Source organism: Leuciscus leuciscus (genome assembly GCF_965113295.1).
Source record: "Leuciscus leuciscus genome assembly, chromosome: 20".
Classification (NCBI taxonomy): domain Eukaryota; kingdom Metazoa; phylum Chordata; class Actinopteri; order Cypriniformes; family Leuciscidae; genus Leuciscus; species Leuciscus leuciscus.
In genome coordinates, this window is record NC_138744.1 from 13,105,134 (window position 1) to 13,128,394 (window position 23,261).

Sequence of the window (23,261 nt, forward strand, 5' to 3'; positions counted from 1 at the left end):
CCCCCCCTTAAGCCCTCCCTTCTTCGCTGTCTGTCCCCCGATAACTCGCCTGCTCTCTGGGTGGAGCCGAGACAGGGATACGGGTTACTCTTCATGAGGTCAGCATTTCATTATTTTGGCTTTGAGAGATTAGTGACTATGAGAGAGAGAGAGAGAGAGAGAGAGAGAGAGAGAGAGAGAGAGAGAGAGAGAGAGAGAGAGAGAGAGAGAGAGAGAGAGAGAGAGAGTTCATCTGTTTCATTAACTCAGGTTTACTCATTAAAAGTGTTACATTTTGGTAGATAGGACTGACCTCTAGGGTATAGACGCGGTATTGCAAGTAAGAGAGACCCCAATTTGAAGATCAGCTATCTCGGTTGACAATTTTTTCTAAGTTTATACATTGGCTGTAATGAGATGTCGGTTCTCTTCAACATAAGCAAATTTTATAGATGGACCAATTTTTTTTATTATAAAAAATAACAATGACATTCAATAGGCTACAGGACAGCAATCATTACTGCTGTTTTTACTAATATGAATACATTATAAATACATATCACCACATAATTACATTAAAAAGTGCATTTTAAAAAAGAAGAAGCATAAAACTGTTATGCAAAGAAAAACTACACATTCCATACAACAATGAAGCTTATTGCACTTATACTCAGGCTGTATGTCACAAAAGGACACTTGGATGGATGGATGGATGGATGGATGGATGGATGGATGGATGGATGGATGGATGGATGGATGGATGGATGGATGGATGGATGGATGGATGGATGGATGGATGGATGGATGGATGGATGGATGGATGGATGGATGGATGGATAGATAGATAGATAGATAGATAGATAGATAGATAGATAGATAGATAGATAGATAGATAGATAGATAGATAGATAGATAGATGGAGGATCCTCTCTTCTCTCTCTCCTCCTACTTGTCAATCTTCTGTATTTTTCTACATCCCTTGTTTAATAATGATCTTCTGCCGCAGATTCTTTGCAGTGGTGTCGGCTGGAGTCGCTGTGCCCGTGCAGGGCAGGCCGTGGGCAGTCACATACTTTTTATAGGCCTCCCGGATTATCCTAAAGGCTTGTACATTAGCGTATGGAATGTCCGTGATGGGGTCTCTGTAAAGTGCAGGCTTATGGGTAACAGGGCAGACCTCCTGGACAGGAATTCGAGGAGCTGGGGACTGGGGAAAGAAACGCAGGAAAGATTCATCATCACTGAATGTGATGTAGGTGCGGGAGCATTTGGCAGGGTTTACAGCAGCTGTGTTAGTGAATAGGACACTAGGTGGGGCAGTAAGGGTTGATACTGACTGGGAAAGAGCTTGTGGAAGGTGAGGGCCGTGATTCTGCAGGGCATCTTGGTCCAAACTGTTAATGAGAGATAACGATAAAAAATGTAAAGACAAGAGATATAAAGATAAAAAGGTCCACTCATTTTTTTTCTCATGAAAACTTTAACAGAATTTTAGAATTTAGAATGAGTATAGGAAAATGAATTGTAGTGTCTCCCTTGGAAATAAAAAATAAATACATTTTCCATAACCATAACAAAGATGTCTGTATTTATTTATTTTTCGCGAATTTCATAAATAATTATTATAAATAAAAAAATTATAATTAAGAGTATAATTTATTTCTGATAGAATGATGTATGATACAGTACATCCCTTTTTAAAAGTTGTTTTTTTATTGTTTATTCTATTTATATTATACTTTAAGCATGTTTAACATGTTTGTTTAAATATAAAAAAAAAAGATTTACAAATGTAGAACTCAACAGTAGCCTACTTTTGATTTTTTTTTTTAAATAATGTATGTACACATTATAGTAGATGCAGAAAAAAATTAAATGACTGAGTTTTAAGTCTCTAAATACCAAAAAACAAAGAAGGTATTTTTAGGTCAAATGAATGAATGAAAGTATTTGTAAACATAACAGCACTCATACTTTATCTGCCCAGTTTTAAGTGCCAGGCAATATAAAGATTAGATAGATCTTAGATAAAATGTACGCCCCACCCAAGATAATGAAAGTCTAAGTCTAAAAAGCAAGAGAAGTTTAAAAAAAGAGTGAAAAGCAAAATAAGTATGCATGAAGACATTCGGAAAGAGATGAGGAACCAGTAAAAGTACCCCTCTACATCCACGTTTTCCTCTTTAAGAGTGACGTCCGACACCAGGGGCATGAGCACCGAGTGATACCGGATAACAGAACCCACACACTGACGCTTCATATGAACCTGTCGTTTCTTGTCAGCCTCCAAACGCTCATAGTTTTCTGCAACAACAAAAAAAATCACAAATAGCTATTAGCATTCAAGTTTTACAGACAGAACAATTTGCAAAAGTATCGGTTATCAATTCCTCACCCAGTGATCGAAGGTTAATCTCTGCTGTGACCTTGGCTTCTGCCAAAAGTTCAGCCTGGGTCAAAGGTCGCTCATGTCTAGTACCCTTCCTTCGACGTGGAGCAACCTGCCTCTCCTGCAGCCTCAGGTATGTCAGCCGTGTGTGTTCGGTCGTGGACTGACGTACAGACTTCCTGTCTAAGACAAAAACAATTAATCAGAAATTGATTTGGATATGTTTACTAACATTCACTCTGTCTATTTTCTCCAACAGTTTATGATGTGTTCGACACGTGAGTTAATTGTTGGCTTTCCAGGAAGGGATGTAAAATTGACTCATTGACAACTTATTGATGGATTTTTTTATCTTTAGTAGCCAACAAACACATTTTATTGCACTGTAAATCAACTAATTCACATGAACCAAAACAATGACTACAGTGATACTTTGTTTGTGTTTTATGAGTTTAGATTAAAATAGGCAATCAGAGGTTCATAAAATTTATTTTTATTTTTGAAAACATCTGTTATCATTAACATCTACTCACTTCCTGTTGAATAATGTTGTTATGATAATGTTTACTTTCTTTACAGAAACTTGTTTTATGGCAGTCACTTCTTAAGAAGGAGGGAGGGTGAATGTGTAAAAAATAAATACTGTTTGTATATCACTGCATAAAAATAAATAAATAAAAATTGTCAAATTTTAAGCATTCAAAATCACCTTTAACAGTTCGCACAATGCAACAAAATGTATCAATCTGATAAATTGATTAAGTTCCACACATTTTTGAAGTCACAACTGAAGTGACTTGTTCTTTCTGTTAAAGGAAAGAACAAATGAAAACATTATAGAATATACTTACACTGATCATTAAAAGGGTTGGCTATGTATGTTCGGTTATGTCACTTGTGCATGCGTGAACAAAGTGATAGACTCTCACTCTTGCTGATGTCCTCCTGTAGTTCAGGGGGGTTGTATTTTTCGATCTTTGTCTTGTCTGTCCTCCTGGGCAGTTCAGCCAGTTTCCGTTGTTTCGGTTTCGGCCGCACCACTTTAACGGGCTCCTACACAAACACAAGGATCTGGGATTAAAAGGGGCGTAAAAATGAACATTTTGTCATTATTTACTTAAGGTACAGAATGTACTGGTCACTCTTTTCCATACAATTTCTAGCTTCTAAAAAAGATGCCAAAGAAGCATAAAACTAGTCCATACAACACACATGTGCATTATATTCCCAGTCATCTGAATAACTCTCATATACCTTATAGGCTTTGGTCACCACTCTGCTCTTCCGACGTGGCCCGTCCTCCTCCTGCTCGCTGTCAGGTTCATCCCCTTCATCAATGTCAAAGTCACTGTCCACCTCATCTTCCGTTTCAGACAGGTCACCCTTATACTCTTCATCACCTGATTCCTGCACAAATCAAGTTTTGAGGACTCAAAGTCAAAGATGAGACTCTAGACAGGTGCAAATGACTACATATTACTGCATAGATTACGGTCAATTAGAATAATTTATCCGATACAATATCTAATTTATTAAACTAATACATTTCTATTAAATGTAAGCATCTGATCACCCTCGAATGAGGGTTATGTCAGCCCAATTATTGTACATTTTTGGAAAGCTGCTTTATAGTATGTTGTGAAAAGCTCTATACAATATATGAGAGAATATATATTGTGAAAATCTCCATATACATTGACAAAAAATAATTCGAAATGTGCCCAAATTATATACAAAAATACATATAAGTATTATATACTGTATGTTATAAGTTAAACTTGTGAATTTTTAGCAGAGGCGGAATAAATAAAAGCAGAATGACTCCAGAGAGTCATGGGATAATGATCTCCTGACAGTCTCAAGACAATAAAAATCAGGGTGACAGGGCACATTCTCTCAGAAACAAGTCATACAAGTATAAATGTTTTACAGTTGCGTAAAAATGTCAACACAAGCCCACGACAAGCCGACCAGGTGATGTTTCATCACTCACGTCGTGAAATCCTCCATAGGTGGTCTTGTAGAACTCATCCTCCTCTTCTGCATCCAGCAGTCTGGACATGCGGTTTCCCGCAGTCTTTCGAGGAGCCCTGCTGAAAGCTAAACTCATCCTGACACCTAAATATATATTTCACTATCAATCAGATATGTAAAGACAATAAGATACGTATTTATAATAAAATGAATGACATGACAAGTTCAAATTGAGCAGGGTTAAATTGAGACCAGATTTCAGGATAGGACTCAAATCTATAGAGCAAAGCAAAATATTACTGTATCATCAGGTTAATAAATTGAAGGTTTTCGAATTAATATCAGATCATGCCTGCATGACAGAATAAACGTTAGACTCACTAGTCTAATGTGGCATTAAGAGAGTAATCGATGTAGAGATCTATTTCCAGACCAAACTAATAGAACTGATGAGATTCATCGCACGGCCACCAGGTGGAGACAGAGGTCGAGTCTGGACGTCCGAACTAAAGTACCCTCGTGTTGGGAAATGATTATTCAAGTTCATTTTCTGAAACTTTGTGATACCAGATGTCACACGGCTTAGTCAAATGACACCAGGAAAGTATACTCTATGAAATATATAGTTATGTAGTTTTCCAAATTCCCACACATTTTCACCAATGATTTGCCATGATCATTTCCCCATTACTTATGCTAGCTATTAGCCAACTGGATAAAGAGTTTAAAAATAATGTTATAAAATCTGCACTCACAAAAAGCAGCATTTACCAAATTATATAATTTAATGTCGGGCATAACCTGAAACATATATTCACTAAAACTGATAAAAATTAATAATTTGTGAAAAGGTGTGATAGAGTGATTGCTGTTCTCCTTGTTATTAAAGTTGTGTTCATGGATCATTAGCATTCAAGGGTCAGCAATATGTTTCTATAAATAGTTGAAAAAATAAAATAAATAAACACTATTTTATCTGTCTATTTATGTGACAAAGTGGATATTTATGCTTGACGATGGTGTTAAGCATTTAGAAAAAACTAATTATGAATGTTAAATAAGATAACTTTTGAAAACTGTTTAGTGCACTTTGTCAAATGTTATGAACTTCATAACTCATATATGTATATATCAATAATTTGCTCATTTTTAATTGACAATGTCATTTGCTTACTCATTTGTATAAAATCTCGATGAAACCAGATAACATTTTTTAAATATTTCTGCTGTATATTAAACACAAACGAAAGCAACATTCTCATTTTGCCTTTCAACATGTCATGAACCAGTTTTAAAAAACTCAAGATGTTTCAAAAATGCCTTCAACATAATTTTTTTTTTTTTTTTTTTTTACCCAGGTATAGAATAGCAATGCAAGTTACACTGATTCTAAGTTTTGCAGAACTGTGTCGCTCACTAATCGATCCTTTAAAAGTCTGTTTGTATACTATTGCAGGATAAATGTGGGACATACTTCAGATTAGCCAAAATGCTCTGGTTATTTTTTAATACATGATACAGAATTGCTGCCAAACAACGAAATGCCATAGTGGCAAAATATTTTAATCAAATTGAAGATGAAAATCATCAATACAATGTCTGGGGACTTTACTTTTGAGGAGTTGAGGGGAAAATACCAAGGCCGAACCAATTTAGTGATTTAAATTTTTTGTAAAAGTCCATGGGGAAAAACAGAGAAAGGAAACTCATTACCATTATCCATGCTGGGAAACTCAATTCAGTACAAAACAACAAAACTTTGTCAAACTGCCTTCCTTTAAATGAGATAAGAGGTACTCATTTCAGGGCTGGAACGTTAAAATACCTTAATTAATGGTTTCTTGGCAATGATTAAAATAAACTTGCAGGTTGCAGGAAGAATTCCCTAAGAGGTCAAGATCATGTGAATGCCATGGTTCTGTACTTGTTTTCCCTTTCCTGGTGTGGGAAAGGTTAAAGTACACGTCTATGAAAGGCCACCCACGCAGATCTCTCTCTCTTTCATCCACCCACAAACACACACACACACACACACACACACACACGAGAATTCCTATATCCAAATTTCCTTTGATGGCCAACATGCAGGGACTTTAACAGAATGTAATCTACCAAAATGGTGCTTGTGGTATTTTTTAATCTCTGAATTTAACATAGACAATACACTTTTGCTAGTCGTGGAACATAATGAATGCAGCACTGACAGAACACAATTGTCCTTGGAACAAAGCTGCAGTGTGTGTTCTGAGCAAACATTCAATGTCATTCCTTCTCAACCCATTTACATTCATTTGAAAACCAAAGGTAAGACACATGCACACCCACAAACCCCATCCTAACAACAAAGTTTACATTCTTTAAACGCTTTAATTTAAACACTTGGTGTGTTAAACCATAAAGCAAGTAGGTTTGTTTTGACCGTGGCATGCATTCAATTCCTCCCACGCTGAAGGTTATAGAGGTGTGCTAGCATTGTTTCAGCCATAAGGAATAAGGAAGATGGTAATTCCGGGACATTCCTCCGAGATATGGAAATGGAATGCAGATGTAAAGCTTCTCTCTGCCAGATTACAACGATTTTTTGGCTCAGAATATGAAGTTGTACAAAAAGTCCTAGAATCATAAAACAGCTGATTCTAGATTCTCTGTGATGAGAATGAACAGGTTTCGGTTTTTAAGAAAGAATGCGATGCCGTCAATGAGAGCTTTGTGCTCAGAATGGTGTTTGGTTTCTTTTTTTCTTTGATGTCTGGCTTTAGTGTTCCCTGTTTCTTTCTCCCTCTCTCCCTCCTGCAGTCTCTGTAGAATACAAAAAACATTTGTGAAACTGAGAAGGGACACGCTCATTCACAGAAGAAATCAAAGCGCCCCCAGACAATATTGCATTGACATTAGTATAGCGTTTACGTCTGTTTGTTGTTGTTGTTGTTGTTGTGCGGTACAGAGCTCAAAGGCTCTATCGTAGGCTGTGTGATTGGTACCATATGAAGGGCGTTGTTGTTAGGGCCACTGAATACAGACATTATTCTGAGGGCTTCAGTGGAAAATGATCTCACAGTATCGGAATGTGAAAACACGCCGCTGCTGGGAAGTGAGGTTTGTGGGGGTGTTACATATCCCATACCCCCCCCCCCCCCACCCCACATCCCACACACACACACAGACACACACAGACACACACACATGCATCTGGAATGCAGACCACACGCCACTAAAATAAGAGGCAAGACTTGGTCAGAGGAAATGATGAATCAAATGAACATCAGATAGAAATAGTGGGTATTTCTACTCTTTCCTTGTGTCCAGCGTTAATCAGTGGGTGTAGAGAACATTATGCAATGAGTACAAAAAATAGTCCAGTTTGACTTGTTTGCACACATGGGCAGTATTTTAATTACATGTATTTGAAATACGTATTTAATTACTTTTGGGTATTTTGTAATTTGTATTTTCCTTAACAAAAATAAATGAAATGTAATTTGTAATTAAATACTTTGAGAGACTGTAATTTGCATTTAAAATACTTAAAAAACGTATTTAAATATATCGTTTTATTTCGCATATATTAACTTTCATCACCAGGCTTAATAGGACCATAGACATATGAAATACGAATAGGACTACCAAATTGCCTATCAAAGTTTAAGAAAATCACGTGACGTGACACATCCTATTGACCCTGTTCACATTTCCGGGTTTCTCAGTGGTGGAAGGCGTCAACTTCTATAGCAGTGAATTAGAGACTACATTAAATATATTTTTTGTGTTCCCATCTGCTCAAATAGCAAAAGAAAAACGCCACAACAGTGTTATCACAAAGTTTTGTTGTAATATAATACAAATATATTGTTATAGGCGTAATGGTCTTTTATTATGACAGTATGCGGCAACATGTAGCCTACGTTAAAAGCGCATCTTCGGCACTAAGCGATGATTATACGATATTCTATACTCTTACGTGTATCTAACTCCACAGTTACTCTCGCACTTCAAAAGACTGTACATTTTGTTTGTATTTTTGTATTTTCAAATTACAAATTACTTGTATTTTAATTAAATACATTTGATGAGTAAGTATTTGTCATTTGTAATTAAATACTTTTTGATGTATTTGTGCCCATCTCTGCTTGTTTGACCCAGTTAGTATAGGAACAGTACATCTCAATGGGACACGTACACATATGTTTTGACGTATTTAGGTTGAGTCTATAAATTAGGTGTAGTCTGCTTTTGTTTGACCTGTCATTCCCTTCTGCATCAGTGTCCATGTCAAAAGCATTACATCGTGAAATTACGTAAGGCCAGGGTTCTGTTTGGGCATGTTTTAGGACTGCTGTTTTGACCTCAGAACAGAATGTTCTTGTCTGAATCCATGGTGACGTAACGTCTCAGACGTCCAGCCCACCGCTCACATCATGACCTCTTTTTGCTTGAAACAGAGAGAAGAGTAGGCCTTTTGATAAGGGGATCAGGAAAAAACAACTGTTTGAATATGTTATATAAGTCCCTGTGGAATGTACTGTTTCTATAGAATATTTAGTGTCTGACAGCAGTCCTCTGGAACATTGTTCACAACTATTCTCAAAAAAAACAAAAAAAGATCAAGACATAAGCATCAGTGTCTTGAAATGACAGAAGTGAATCATTAGCACATGTATGAAATACGTGGAATTTTTCAAAGATGGATAGACAGATTTTTTCAAAGATGGATAGACAGATTTTTTCAAAGATGGATAGACAGATTTTTTCAAAGATAGATTTTAAACAAATGGTGAAAGGAAGTGCATTTAACCTTCAGAAAATGTTGATTGTCAACCTCATGTGCTTAAACTAACTAAAATATTATGTGAGGTTTGCCATTTTTTTACCAATTTGGGACATAAATACATTAAAACCCAGTATGTACATTGTTTTTAATAGATATTTTCCAGTAATAAAAATACCAAACTAAAATAGACAACAAAAAAACAGAGTGGCAAATTTAATCTAAAATTAAACTGTCACTCAATTGGAGCTATAGTTGGTTTGTACAGTAGTTATTAATAAACTCACTCTGGTTTAGGGTCAGTATTTCAAATGTTTTTTGAAAGAACTCTCTTATGCTCACCAAGGTGGCATTTACTTCCTCAAAAATACAGTAAGAACAGTAATAGGCTATTGTGAAATATTATTACACTTTAAAATAACAGGGTTTTTTAAAAATATATATTTTAAAATGTATAATCTAATGACTCAGTCTTCAGTGTCACATAATCTTTCAGAAATCTTTCTAAGCTGATTTGGTGCTCAAGAAACATTTCTAATTTCTGTCAATGTTGAAAATGTTGTGATGCATTGGGCCCTATCTTGCACCCAGCGCAATTGACTTTGTACACCGACGCATGTATCATTCCTATTTTGCACCCGACGCACAGCAGACTTTTCCCTCCACAACGCGCGAACACTTTGCTTCTCTCATCTACACAGATCATTTGGGTGGGTTTCTCCCATCCCCATACAATGTCTCTGTCTTTTACGGCCCTGGCGAGAACGTCGGTCTCCTCGGCTGTGAACCGCTCCTGGCAAATCCGCCATTATAATAGCAATCCGCCATGTAACAAACGCGTCTGCTTTTAAAGGGAATGTGAGGGGAATGTGAGATGACGCTCTGATTGGTTTACTTCACGTCACGCCCAAACCACACTTATGAGTAATGTAGATGTAGAGCCATTTTAGATTTCGCCCAGAAACTTACTTGCGTTTCGCTTTTGATATTGCGTAATATTTTTGTGGAAACTGTAATTCATTTTTTCAGGATTATTTGATGAATAGAAAGTTTAAAAGAACAGAAATTAACTGAAATAAGTCTTTACTGACACTTTTGATCAATTTAATACATCCAGTGGGACACAGTTCATAAATGGCAGTGACATGCTTACTAATCATTAAAATGGTTATGTGACCAACTGGAGACTATAGGACAAAAATATTTGCACACTTAATAACATCTCTGAGAAAAAGGGAAAAAAACACATCACTGCAAACATTTGAACCTGCCAAGCAAACTCATTTACCAACATAGCATCACTTTGCTCTCATAAATCTTGGTTAAATGATACGCCAAAGTGTGAAGCTATGCCATAAATCAGTTTAAAAGTGTCCAGCATAAATAAACACCACCACATGTGACTAAAAGGAGGGCAGTTAAAATGACAAGACATACCTCAAACAAACATGCATTGATACACACACACACCCCGTACTGACAATAGAGAATGTACTAAAACACTTTATGTTCTTAAATACACAACCTGCCATATGTGTTGCAGCTGATTGTGTGAACATAAGTTAAACCAACAGTGCAACATTTTAAATGTCTTCACAATGCACCAAAGGGATAAACTGACTCGTTTGTATTAAGATATGATTTTAATGTTTACTTCGGTTCAATATGCGCTTGGTCCGTCAAATTCTCCTTCAGGCATGTAACAAATCCACATTATCGTTAAAAGGGTGCACCGCATGCCAATCATGACTTATGACAATAATGTTTAGAGGCAGGCACCATAACAAAACTCAACTCCCACGAATCCTTCATCACCTACAGAACGAAACTATGAAAGGCAGTAACAAGATCATCTTTATGCATGTCTCTGCATGCACTTATCAATCAGTGGTGTTTATCACATTTTGATATAAACAAATTCTGACAATACTTTAAAACTTTGTGATTGCCATTTCTTCTTTCGACATGAATAGTGTCTAAATGAGTCATTAATTGAATATAATAGATTTGCATTCTATAAAAAGCTTTATACCGAAGAATCTGACCGGCTATTTAGCAAGACTATGCGAGTAATGTGTTTGACAATGATGATGACGAACAACAAGACAAAAGACCGAATGGTGGAGTCACACAGAAAGTACATCCTATTTCTTTTGATTAAAAAAATCAATACTATAGCAGCCTTAAGCAATAAAACGAAAACAAAAAGCAAAAGTTTGCCTTTTGGGATTTCTTGTACTTTTAGCATGTCACTGCCAAGTAATTGTTTGGCAAAACCCCCAGGTGAAGCAGCTAGCTTTTATTTCCCAGAAAGGTGTGGGAACAAGATCAATGAATGCCGGAACATGATGACATCAAAACATCAGGCATTGCTGCCAACGGATCGGACTATGCCATTATGGTATGTTCAAAAACAAACACGACAAGCTGTGTCATGCTGTAGGTGACATAACCACCACCGTATAACTACAGCAGTGTGGCTGCACTGTGTACATTGCACATTTCTGTGGGGTTAAGAGAGAGGAGCATTTGAAACTTTGAAAGATATTGAGATGTTTAAGGTGAAAATTACAACAAAGCCCTGCCTGCTGGAAATGTGTTTCTAAGTAACTGAGCCCTGCATGGGAAAAAGAGTTCAGAGAGATCATCTGAAATAAGAGTCGGTCGTGGGAACAGAACAGTGACAAGTTCTCACGTGTTTATAGTTACTGTCAAGTTCGCTGTCAAGGTCAAAGTCAATGTCCTATCAGAGTATAAATAACTTGTACTCAATGTTATTTGGCCATTCTTACAAGAAGTATTTAAATGACCATTTGAGAATCCATCTTTTTTTCTATGCATTTGAGGGCTAGAACGTAAACACATAAATTGCTGTCATTTGGATATACTTTGATACAAATGAATAAATACTAGACATTTACTTAGTGAGCGCACATTACTAGTCTGTGTTCATCCAGAAAAAAAAACACTGAAAATGTGCTTTCTTTCTGAAATTGCATTTCTTGTCTGATGATGTCATTTTGATGGACTGGGTGCATCGTATAACCACTCCCCTGGTTGACCCTCAGTGAGCTAGAGATGGAAAGGAGGTGTGCTAAAATCAAGCCCCGCCCTTTATTCAATATTTTGTTTCACGTTGAAATATGTCAGAATACTGAAGTTGGTTGCAATGTCCAGTTCATAACTAGTTTCTGCTAAGAAAAAAGCCCAGTACAATGTACAAAATATTCAGTTGTGCAAGATACACACTGCAACAATATTACATAATCCCTCATTATTTTCATTATCGTGTAATACATTTGTATAGGCCTAGTTAAATTTTCTATAATATTCATATGTTTGAGCCCCTAAGCCTAACCCTATCCTAAACCTATAACCATTCCTCAATGATATAAAACAATGCAACAGGCAGATAATTGTACAGAAAATGTATATCATTTTAGTTATAGATTTTTACCACACCTAACATAAAGTATAATGAGATCATATTCCAGCATGAACATTTAACCTCTTTAATCTGATTTGCCAACAGTGCTTCTGAGACTATAATGTTATCTGACATTCCTCCATTCACGTTGATAAGGGGATCAAGAAGAAACAACTGTTTGAATATGTTATAAGTACTTGTAGAATGTACTGTTTCTACATGCAGAATATTTAGTGTTTGACAACAGTCCTCTGGAACATTGTTGGAATTTGCGTAGGTATCCAAACCTGCAATAGCAAGTTTTTGGAATGTACAAAACCCCTATTTGATGGCAGTGTTTTTGCAACAGAAATGTTCAATACAATGTTGTATATTGATATATGGATGAGTAAAAAAATAAAACTAAGACACCTGCAAGTTGCACAGAACCTTTGGCCTATTTACAATTGTATGCAGCATGCAAAGCAGCTGACAGGTGAAACATTATCCCTTTATACTGTGTTGTGCATGTGTTTACATTTTATTATCTGCAACACAAAACCTCCATCTTCTGAGGAGTTAGTCAAAGTGAAAAGTTTATTTACATAAATTGATTCATTTACATTTCTTCTCAGGCAAAGTTTTCCACACCCTGGAACAAACATGCTGCAGCAAGACACTTTTCATGACACTTTGCATTTTGGCTGCATTTACAGACATGCGTGCATTTTGACATTCACGATGCAAGAATTATAAATGTATAGACACACACAAAAGATAATAGTAATTATCTCACCCACCAGAGATGCATCATAATTTTAATTGCAAAAATGTTTCTAATAACTTCCTGGATGTAAATGGGTGAGGTTTTCTGTTTCCTCATTCCTACAAGCTACAGATATGTAATAAGCTGCAAAGAGAATCAACAATCTTTCTATTCTGCATACACTCTAAACAAAAATGGTGCTAAATAGCACTAAAAGTGGTTCATTGGCTTGTAATCATAGGGGAACCACTTTAAGTGCCATATAGCACCTACCTTTGTCAAATGGTGCTATGTATAACCATAAGAGGTGCCATATAGCACCTTAACCACCCCAAAGAACCGCTAAAGAACCGCTGAAGAACCAAACTGGGCTTAACAGGTTCTTTAAATGGTAGTGGTGCTATATAGCACCTTAACCACCGCAAAGAACCCCTGAAGAACCGCTGAAGAACCATTTTTTTTTAGTGTGTACATTAGACATGATTAATTAATTAAAGAAAATTGATTTTCCACGAAAATTGACAACAACTAACAAAATATGTTCTAACACTTTGCTAATGTTCCCATTAAGTTATAAAAAATATTATTTCTGAATGTTCCATCTTCCAGTTTCCTTTTTTTTTTTTATGTTTATGTTTTTTTTTTTTTTATTATTGGTTATGCAAACGTTAAGGGAACATTCCATGCTATCATTTGCAAATATTATTGGAATGCTACTTTTTAAGCACATTTAGGATAAAAAGAAAAACGTTAAACGGGCATTCAACTACAAAGTTTCAGAAAAAAAACGCTCCATGAACGATGTTGTCACGCTTATGTTCAGTTAGTTTCAGTTTTCATGGACTTTTAGTTTGTTTTCATTCCTTCCTGTGTTCCTTTGTTTAATTTTCCCGCTTCTCCTTTGTTTATATGGTTACAGATTATTAGTTCGTTGGGTTCAGCTGTGTTTGATTAGTTATCTTGTTTGAATCTGTACTTAAATTTTGTTCTCTCCTCAGTTGGTTATTGTTTGTGTGTCTATGTTACACAAGCTGTTACGTTTTATCAACTGGATTAAACCTCGTTTATATTTTGAATCTGCCTTCGTCTGTAACATCTTGTAACAGATGTATTTTTGTGCTTATATTCTGCAAACATTATTAAAGACCATATAACTTTGAATGAACATTCTTTAAATGTTTCATAACTTTGAGAGAACCTTGAGAATGTTAGCTAAAGTTCTGAGAATGTTACTGTTGGGATCTGTTTCTCTATTTTTATATGAAAGCATGACAAAACTCCAGAAATGTTCAACCTTTAAAACAGTAGAAAGGAGAACTCCACTGATAGAGAAATTCCAAAGGACTGACTCCATTTCCCCTTAAAACAAACAAAGAAATTCCAGTACTTCATGATTACCAACTGTTTTGATTTGATGACTTGTAATCATTAATTAACCTTTATTTAACCAGGCAAGTCACTTAAGAACAAGTTCTTATTAACTTGTAAATAAATCATTACACAGTTTGACTTAAACATTTGATTCTGATTGGACAGTTTGGGTAGTAAGATTAAATAGATCAACCTTACTAGACAGATCATTCAGAGTGTCTATGGACTTAAACATCTCTATGATGTCTATTACTGTTTTAGGGCATTCAATCATCTTTTTTATCGTTTGGTCGATCGTATAGGAGAAATATGCTCTAGGCCCATCTTAATCTGCAAAAATTATACTCTCACAAACAGAAACCTGTTTTAACAACTTACAATATGATATATAATACACTCATGTAACATTTTATTCATAGACTGCCAGACTATGTCCTTTCTTTTGCATTTGCAGGTCTGATCAAAGAGTAATGCAGTTTTGTACAGTGGTAAAAGTACCAAGAGGTTAATCATCCCTGTCAATTATCAGAATCTTATATAAAGAAAAATGAAAGTAACTTGGGTACATTTCTACTTGGGTGAAGGAATTTACCTACGAGCATTGGTGTAGGAACTGAAATGTAACGTGAAAGCAACTCAAAAAGAAAAGAGGACTGGACACTATACTATTGTTTTAAGAAAAAATCCTGAGATAACCTGAGATTAATATGGATAAAAGCAGACTCATACGAAATATGCAGACTATATGGAATAATGTAGTGCCATATTATAAGGACATTGTGGCATCACACAATATGTTATGTTCAATTATTATAGAAAAACTGTTAATTAATAAAGACTTCCACAGAAATTACACTTATGGTATAACAACAAAAGTATTTTAACTCCTTTTTTTGCTAATATGCTCTATATAGAGTGACTTTTTCTCAAACCTGATGGTATAAAAAAAGTCATAAAAACATATCATACCGATTGCACAACATTTTTGACCACAACCTTTACACAACACCAGTCAGTCTCATATGTTAGTTAGAGCCATTAAGTTATTTGACAATGAATGTGTGGCATATGTCAATAACACTCTGGCCCTGTTGAACTTACATTTTGCAGTCTAAACATAAAAACAGACCACATTGCCACTTAAAACTAGTCAGGACCTGCTGCCTGTTGACCACACGTCATTGAATAAATCCTCATGACTGTAAACATGGTGACTTTAGAGTAAAATCTCTACACAAACATACTGGTGTCTAAATCCAAGAAGTGGTTTTCCATGATGGCAATACCTGACACTTACTCAGTATTTCTCAATACTCTTCTATGTAAATAGTTGTTTTAACCACTAGCCCTGGAGTTCTCAATACTAACACATGAAGACAACAGATAGCTTATTTAAAAGTTGCATCTGATATATATTTCAACAGCTATATTGGCATACAAAGTACAAAATGCAACAGTTCCAAATGTTCAAAATCAGTTTCTTCTTAATCTTTGGTGTAGCTATAAGCTCTCCCAAACAGAGTAACATCTTTTGGATTATGCATTTACATGTGCTTGGAATTAATGATCCAGGACGGAAGCCTCCATAAGAGTCAAACATGAGAGGGCCAGAATAAGGGAAATCAGATCAGATAAGGAGATTTTATTTACATAATGAATGCTAGTCGCCAGCCTTCTACATTGTGATTCTTTGCTCATTTGTTTGTGTATAAAGCAAGGAACACTAATTGCAAGACGCAATTCAGGCGACTCAAAGGCATGCAACAGTGAGTCAGGACAATCTTTTTCCAGTTATACACTGACTAATATAGACTACACTGGGAATTGTTTAACCATTTAACCAGAAGATTAATTATTTGAAATATTTATTAAATACATAAATTACACATTAAAAATAGTCACCTGAGGGGGCAGAGGTTGGCACACACTTTTTGATTTTAGAGCAGTTATCTTTATGACAGAATGTGGAAGTGACGTGTTTTCCCTCGTGGAATCATGCTGTAGTGTAGGGGAAAGGTCATAGACCTGATGATTCAGCAACGACCTGCCATGACTAGTAGAATTTTTCTTTAACCAAGATTACCATAGCTACACTGGGAACTTGATACAAAAAAAATAAGGAAAACCTTGATAAAGGTAAACAGCAGGGTAAATGATCAAGCAGGGCCGCTAGCTTCCCGGCAGAACATGTGATGGGATCATTTGGACAACACTTTATGGCCAAAGTTTTGAAGATGCATGATATTTAATGACTGAAATAACTGTTCTTGAGGAAACACTGCTTCACACAATAAACACAAAAAAAAAATTTAAAATCATATACAGTAATTAGATCTCAAACTAGAATACGAATCAAAGATGACCATCCATTATAAAGGAACTCCACCTGGCTCCGGGGGGGTTCATAAAGGCCTTCTGAAGTAAAGCGTTTAAAAAGTTTGTATAAGAAAAATATTCATATTTAAAACACAAATTAAATTCTAGCTTCCGGCCAAACGCAGTTGCGTATAAAGCACAACTTACGCAACTTATGACGTCGAAGTTGCATAGTGCGTCATGGCGTAGCGTAAATATCAGCAGTACTTCACATTTACTCGCATAAGTTGCGCTTTACACTTAAAATCGAATCCGTATTTTCGTTTGACCAGCTAGTTATTTTACTTTATAAAGTTTTAAATATGAATATTTTTCTTACACAAACTCATCATTTTGCTTCAGAAGGCCTTTATTAACCCCCCAGAGCCGTGTGAAGTTTGTTTATTATGGATGGATTCACTTTTTTGAGCTTCATAATACTGATGGTTGCAATTCACTGCCATCATCAAGCTCGGAAGCGTCAAGGTGTTTATTAATATAACTCTGATTGTATTCGTCTGAATGAATAAAGTCATTTACACCTATAGATGGCTTGAGAGTGAGTTAATCATGGGGTGATTTTCATTTTAGAGTGAACTACTCCTTTAACGCAGCTGATGATATTTACCGCGTTAACTACTTGGCACAAGCTGATTGGTTCATGTCGCATATGCAAGCCAATGAGCTTGCTGCTCACAACATTTAAATGGCTGGCTGGCATTTCAGAGTTCCTCCAAAACCATCCACCTTCCCTAGCTCCACCTGAATAGATCTGCAATGGGTAATTTATGATATATATATATATATATATATATATATATATATATATATATATATATATATATATATATATATGCTATTTGTGCAGCAGCAGTATGTGTCTAACATAATCACAGCAGCGTGTTGGCAGTAGCAATAATTGATCACCAGGACCAAATACATTAACATTGTCATAACCATTACCATGCTAAAATCTTCAGAGAGTTGTCATGATATAAATATTTATAAGTATAAAGACCCAATTTATACTGTCGAAAAAATGTGTATTATAAATGTTAATTGTGTTACATTGTGTTTTTCTATTGTACTGTTATTTGTATTTAAATCAATTTTATTGTATATATTTTACAAATGTTATTTACTTTAATCAAATGTTTTTATTTATTCATTTATATATCAATATTCTTTCATTTTAATCAATTTATTTGTTTATCTAGTTAAATAGTTTATTTTATTTTTTTACACTGCTTTTCTCTAAACTTTTCCATGGACCTCCTAGCATTCTCTGGATCCCTGCTTGAAAACCCATGCTTTAGACAATAATGCATGCTCCTCCTCCTATTGTTCCACATTCACAGACGTCAATAGACAATAGGCCTACATCAAACAAAGCAGTTTCTAATAATAAATGCAGTCAGGATATCCGCATTGTTTGGACACTCAATATTTATTTGTACATTTTTTCTTTACATTATGTTCCACTGGATTTTTATCCACACCAAGAAGTCTATTATCTAACGCAGCAATCTAGAATGTTTGATTGTGATTGACTTTCTAATGTTTTTTCAAATAACAGCAAGGCTAGTAGTTTCACTCTTGACCACATTACAGTTCCATATCACGTTGTCAATGTATTTCAGTTATTTTAAAGAACCAACACTGGCCAAGCAAAAATACATCTATCACAAATGAGTGGCTTTTAAGATGTCAGTTTTGTAATACCTAAAAAAAATTAAAATAAAACAATTCCAGGACTATAGCACAAGACTGTACAGATTAGTACATGTGTTATCACATGGCTTTACCTGTATTCCACAGAGTTTAACAGTCATGAGCCTCCTGGCTCAGGTAACCACAGCAGGTGAACTGGAGGATCAGGTGAGGCCCTGTGTGTGTCATTACCATAGTCCTCATTAGACCCCACGGGTGGCCTGTAACCAGACACGAAGCCAATCTGAGCAAATAAGCATACTCACACAAATATTGTTTAGCTTAGCCAGAAAAACCAACTACAGACTTCCTGATGAAGGACTAAAACATTTTAGGACAGGTGTTTTTGTTAGCGGATTCTTTTTTTTAAATTAAAGTAGACTAAATAGTTTTACATCCTACAAGCAGATATCATAGATCTTGAAAAAAAGATGTTATATGTTATGTCGATAAGGAAATTCCTGGTTATAGGAGTTAAATGGATAGTCCTAATTCTGTTATGTCACACTAAACCGGTTTGACTTTCATTCTTCTGTGGAAAAATGTATACGAGTTGTTGTTTTTTTCATGAAAAAAGGGTTCATGAAACTCAATAGGGTCCAAGTTGATTTGGTCCCCATTTACTTTCATTGTAGACAAAAATTTAAACTGTCTTCATATAATCCTCTTTTGGGTTCCACATTGGAAATAAAGTCAAACCTGTTTGGAGCAACATGACAGTTAGTAAATTATAGAATTTTCATTTTTGGATGAATTACCCCTTTAAGGCATTCGTTTATTTCTTCTCTTGCATAAGTTGTCAAATGTGGGAATGCTAATGAAACAAACTTTCCACAGAAAACTATTTCTACCCTTCAACACAGGATTGAGCACACCTGTATTAGGTGTGATACATAAATGTCTCAAATACATCTCTTCCAGAGCAGAATTTATCAGACTTTTGCTGTATCCATAATTAACCACACCTGAACCAGCTAGGTTTTCAGGATCACTAAAAACTTCCAGGCAGGTGTTACAGCTGAACTCTGCAGAAGGGTGGCCCTCCAGAAGCAGGATTGGATACCCCTGCTGTAGAAATACAAACAAAGCATGTTCTCTGGAATAGACGTTCATAGACGTCAAAACATCTTCCCTCTCATTGGACCCTCACTGGAGATCCATTGCCTTGCTCGTGTTTCATGACTTTTCCAAATGGCCTTTCCTTATCACGAATTTATGACACACTCATGCAAAAATATTAAGATTTCCATTTCGCTATGGAAACATTTCCTGTTCCCTTTTTATAGGCAGTGGAAGTCATTAAGGAAATTTATCAAGCCACTAACATCTGATTTCATTCACAGGGATTTGATCCAGAAATGTTTTTGAATTATGTAACCTGCTGAAGTTTTTTGGAACCCCATGTGATTTTAAAACCATGGTCATTCAGCATTAAAACATGACTCATGGATACGAAAGTGTAAAGTCAGCAAAGTAAATCACACGGTTCTACTACGTGTCATATCGTTAACAAACATTACTTCCACATTAAAAAAGCAAGCCAAACTGGCTACATCCAGCGCCTTCAGGCAAAAAGCAGCAAACGAGATTAAGAAATCAATTGAGAAACTTCTCTGTATAAGGAAGGATCGGAACATGATGACGAATACGAGTCATGATTTTAACACCTTCTACAGTTAAAAAGCAAAAGGAATTTGCGCTAATGTATGTTTCGAAGAATAATCTAATCCAGACTATAGCTCAAAATTTTTAATTCTACTTGAGCCAAAACCAGATTAGAGTTAGCTGACGGTCATTCACATTGGCTGAGAGGTTTAGTTACAGTAGTGACTCGTGATGACACCCCAGAAGGATGGCAAGGGGTTTGTATATTTATAATGAAGTATTAATATGCTTGGGTCCACTGAATAGACAGTGATTCAACAAGGTGACTAAGCAACACAATGAACTCTTTGAAAATAGAAACATACATGTATGAATGGTATTCATCAATGAGTTTCACTCTGACAAACCTCTTAAAACATTTCCGCAACACAGTGCAACTTAATACCAAAGGCTGAAATGAGAGACTACACAGGAAATGTAAAGTCTTTGGCAATTTACACAACTCTGCTGCAATAAAATGTACAGATGAAAAGCTAGAAAACCTTTGAAGCTAATAATAATGGGCCAGATAAAGCACATATACTTCAGACTTAAGTTGTGACCTTGCCATAAGGGTTTAATAAATTCTTTGTGGTTAAGGTTTCAATTCAGTCACCTAAGAAGAAAAAAAAATGATCCGCTTTTTGGTTTTAATTTGCAGTTTAGAGAACAGTACATTCACAGAAAAAGGTCAATGATCATAACATGTTCTCAAACTTCTCTAAACATTTCAGTGTAGGTTAACCAGCAGGTAAAGAAAACAATAGCAGCGTTGTGGGTAAACAGTTAGTTCACCGAAAAAGGAAGACACTGACAGCATTTACACCCCTTCAAGTTGTTCCAAACCTATATGAATTTCTTCTGCTGAACACACAAAAACGATATTATGAAGAATGTAGGTAACCAAACAGTTGGGCCCCATTGACCTCCACTGTAATTTTTCCATACTATGGAAATGAATGGGGCCTATCAACTATTATATTGGTTGCTTGTATTCCTCAATATCTTCTTTTACTTTCAGCAGCAGCAAAAAAAAAAAAAATTCATACAGGTTTGGAACAACTTGATGGTGAGTAAATGACAGTATTAAACTTTTGGGGTGAACTATCCCTGTTACTGCTGTCATTGCCCTAAATTAGGACTCAAAACAGAACCACCATGAGCTTTTAGATAAAAGCTTTAAAGCTTATCAAATCAGCTATAGCCGGCACCTGACGTCATACGTGCGTATTATATTGCAAAAGAATGAAATAGGAAGTGACACAATGAAAATGTGAAGGTGTTGTACTACAATGGCTGGCTTTTTACACACAACTACACAACAATTGCAACAAAAGCTTGTGAGCTTTAATATATGCTAACTTCGCAATTCAGCAAAGTTTATAAACATGTACAGAGAACACTGGTTGGAAGTGATCATTTCAAATGTGATATTCACACAGAATATCTTCTATCATCTGTCATCATCTGTCAAGCGTTTCCTGCTATTCAGATCTGACAGCTGAAAATTATTTTAAATTTTTACTTTTATAAAAAAATAGTTTTAGATTTTTAAGAGATTAGTTGAAGCAACTTTTATAAACAGGAAGAGTGAAAACATGAAAAGAAAAAAATATGAATTCAAACTGCTCAAAATTCAAGCTTTCGCTTTCTCTCTCAAAAAATTGTTTTTAGAGTTCTTGTTTCTCAACATCTGTCATAAAGTCCATGTGGATTCACCGTATCAAATAAGCAAGTGCAGCTCCAAATGTAGCCACACTACCAATGGCCATCAGTGTGTTTCTCATAGCTGCCTCTGTATCCGGGACATGAAAAAAATCCACAAAGCCATCCTAAGGAAAACATAAATAAAAATTAATACACAAGGTTACAAACAAAGCACAAAAACAAGCACATTATGCAGTACTGTGAAGTGTGGGGGGGAATTAAAACTCACCCATGCTTTGTTTTTGAGCAGCCAGTCCCGCTGGTCTTTGAGAAGATAGGAAGCAATGTCTTCCGCCACCCGACTCACACATTTGCCAAGTCCTCTGTCATTCTGATGCTTGCACACAATTGCCCCAAAAGTCAACAAGCTTGCAATACGGCCCCAGTTTGTGATGCCATCGCTGAAGATTTCCGTTGCCACAGTCGTGATGAAACTCATGTCTTCTCCATTCTGCTCCAGATTCAGACGAGCAATCATACCTGAGAGAGTCAAATGTTAGAGGCCACTGCGGAATCATAAATGTGAAAATACGTGGCATAAAGTGGAGCAACCTGCCAGGCCAGGTGCGTGTTTATAGGGTGAGGCTCTTTAACAATATTTAACCTGTTCTTATCAACAACTATACATTATGAACGAAGCGAAAGAGGAACAGTGGAGCGCTACATGTTCAAATAAAGTGAGAACTTGTGAAATTACCTTTGTAAGCGATTTCATGCTTTACCACGAGACTGTCCACAACCCGCTTCATCGTTGACAGAACTTGTTTTTTTCCAATTTTAGAATGAGGGAGTCCTGTAAAGTTTTTTAAGAAAATGTCAATAGTTTCTCTTGTTTCCATCTCAAAGGACGTGTAATCTTCCTCGCAATCCGACCCAGGCGAGGATGGCACCGAGCCTTGGAGACCGTTCCCTGTAAACTGGTTCTGAGCTTTCAGTTCTGGCATTTCCAGTCGCTTGCCATTAAACCCACTGGAGCTGTTGACGTTAAGAGCTGTTATTCCAATGCATGGCCAAGAAACTTTACTCCCAGGCAACATGTTTGCAACTTCACATCAATGCCTTTAATCCAGTAAATCGACGATGCATTTAAGAGGAAACGTCGTCTTTCTAAAGTTATTTTTAAACCGAAAGGAAAGCTAACCTACATTGTACTTGTGCAAGGCGGAAGCGTAGCACTAGAAATTTCTGCTTCGTT

At 36.0% G+C, this 23,261-nt stretch overlaps 2 protein-coding genes across 4 annotated transcripts; both read right to left on the bottom strand.

The window, feature by feature from the left end:
- Positions 1-10: 10 nt before the first annotated feature.
- On the bottom strand, positions 11-20,844 carry vps72b (vacuolar protein sorting 72 homolog b). Of its 3 annotated transcripts, XM_082150978.1 has the most exons (8): positions 18,811-20,844; positions 7,250-8,771; positions 4,362-7,141; positions 3,623-3,775; positions 3,298-3,421; positions 2,375-2,551; positions 2,139-2,283; positions 11-1,373 (listed from the first exon to the last, which is right to left on the bottom strand). In XM_082150978.1, the coding sequence occupies exons 3-8, from the start codon at positions 4,476-4,478 to the stop codon at positions 950-952; spliced, it is 1,140 nt and encodes a 379-aa protein (XP_082007104.1). In that variant the 5' UTR covers positions 4,479-7,141; positions 7,250-8,771; positions 18,811-20,844; the 3' UTR covers positions 11-949. The 3 variants fall into 3 exon arrangements, with proteins under 3 accessions (XP_082007104.1, XP_082007105.1, XP_082007103.1); XM_082150979.1 differs by lacking the exons at positions 4,362-7,141; positions 7,250-8,771 and having other exon boundaries at positions 18,811-18,936; positions 19,681-20,844; XM_082150977.1 differs by lacking the exon at positions 7,250-8,771.
- Positions 20,845-22,011: 1,167 nt separating this feature from the next.
- Positions 22,012-23,247, bottom strand: mcl1b (MCL1 apoptosis regulator, BCL2 family member b). The gene is made up of 3 exons (XM_082150983.1): positions 22,764-23,247; positions 22,296-22,546; positions 22,012-22,191 (listed from the first exon to the last, which is right to left on the bottom strand). Exons 1-3 carry the CDS (start codon positions 23,101-23,103, stop codon positions 22,075-22,077), a joined length of 708 nt encoding a protein of 235 aa, XP_082007109.1. The 5' UTR covers positions 23,104-23,247; the 3' UTR covers positions 22,012-22,074.
- Between the last annotated feature and the right edge of the window lie 14 nt (positions 23,248-23,261).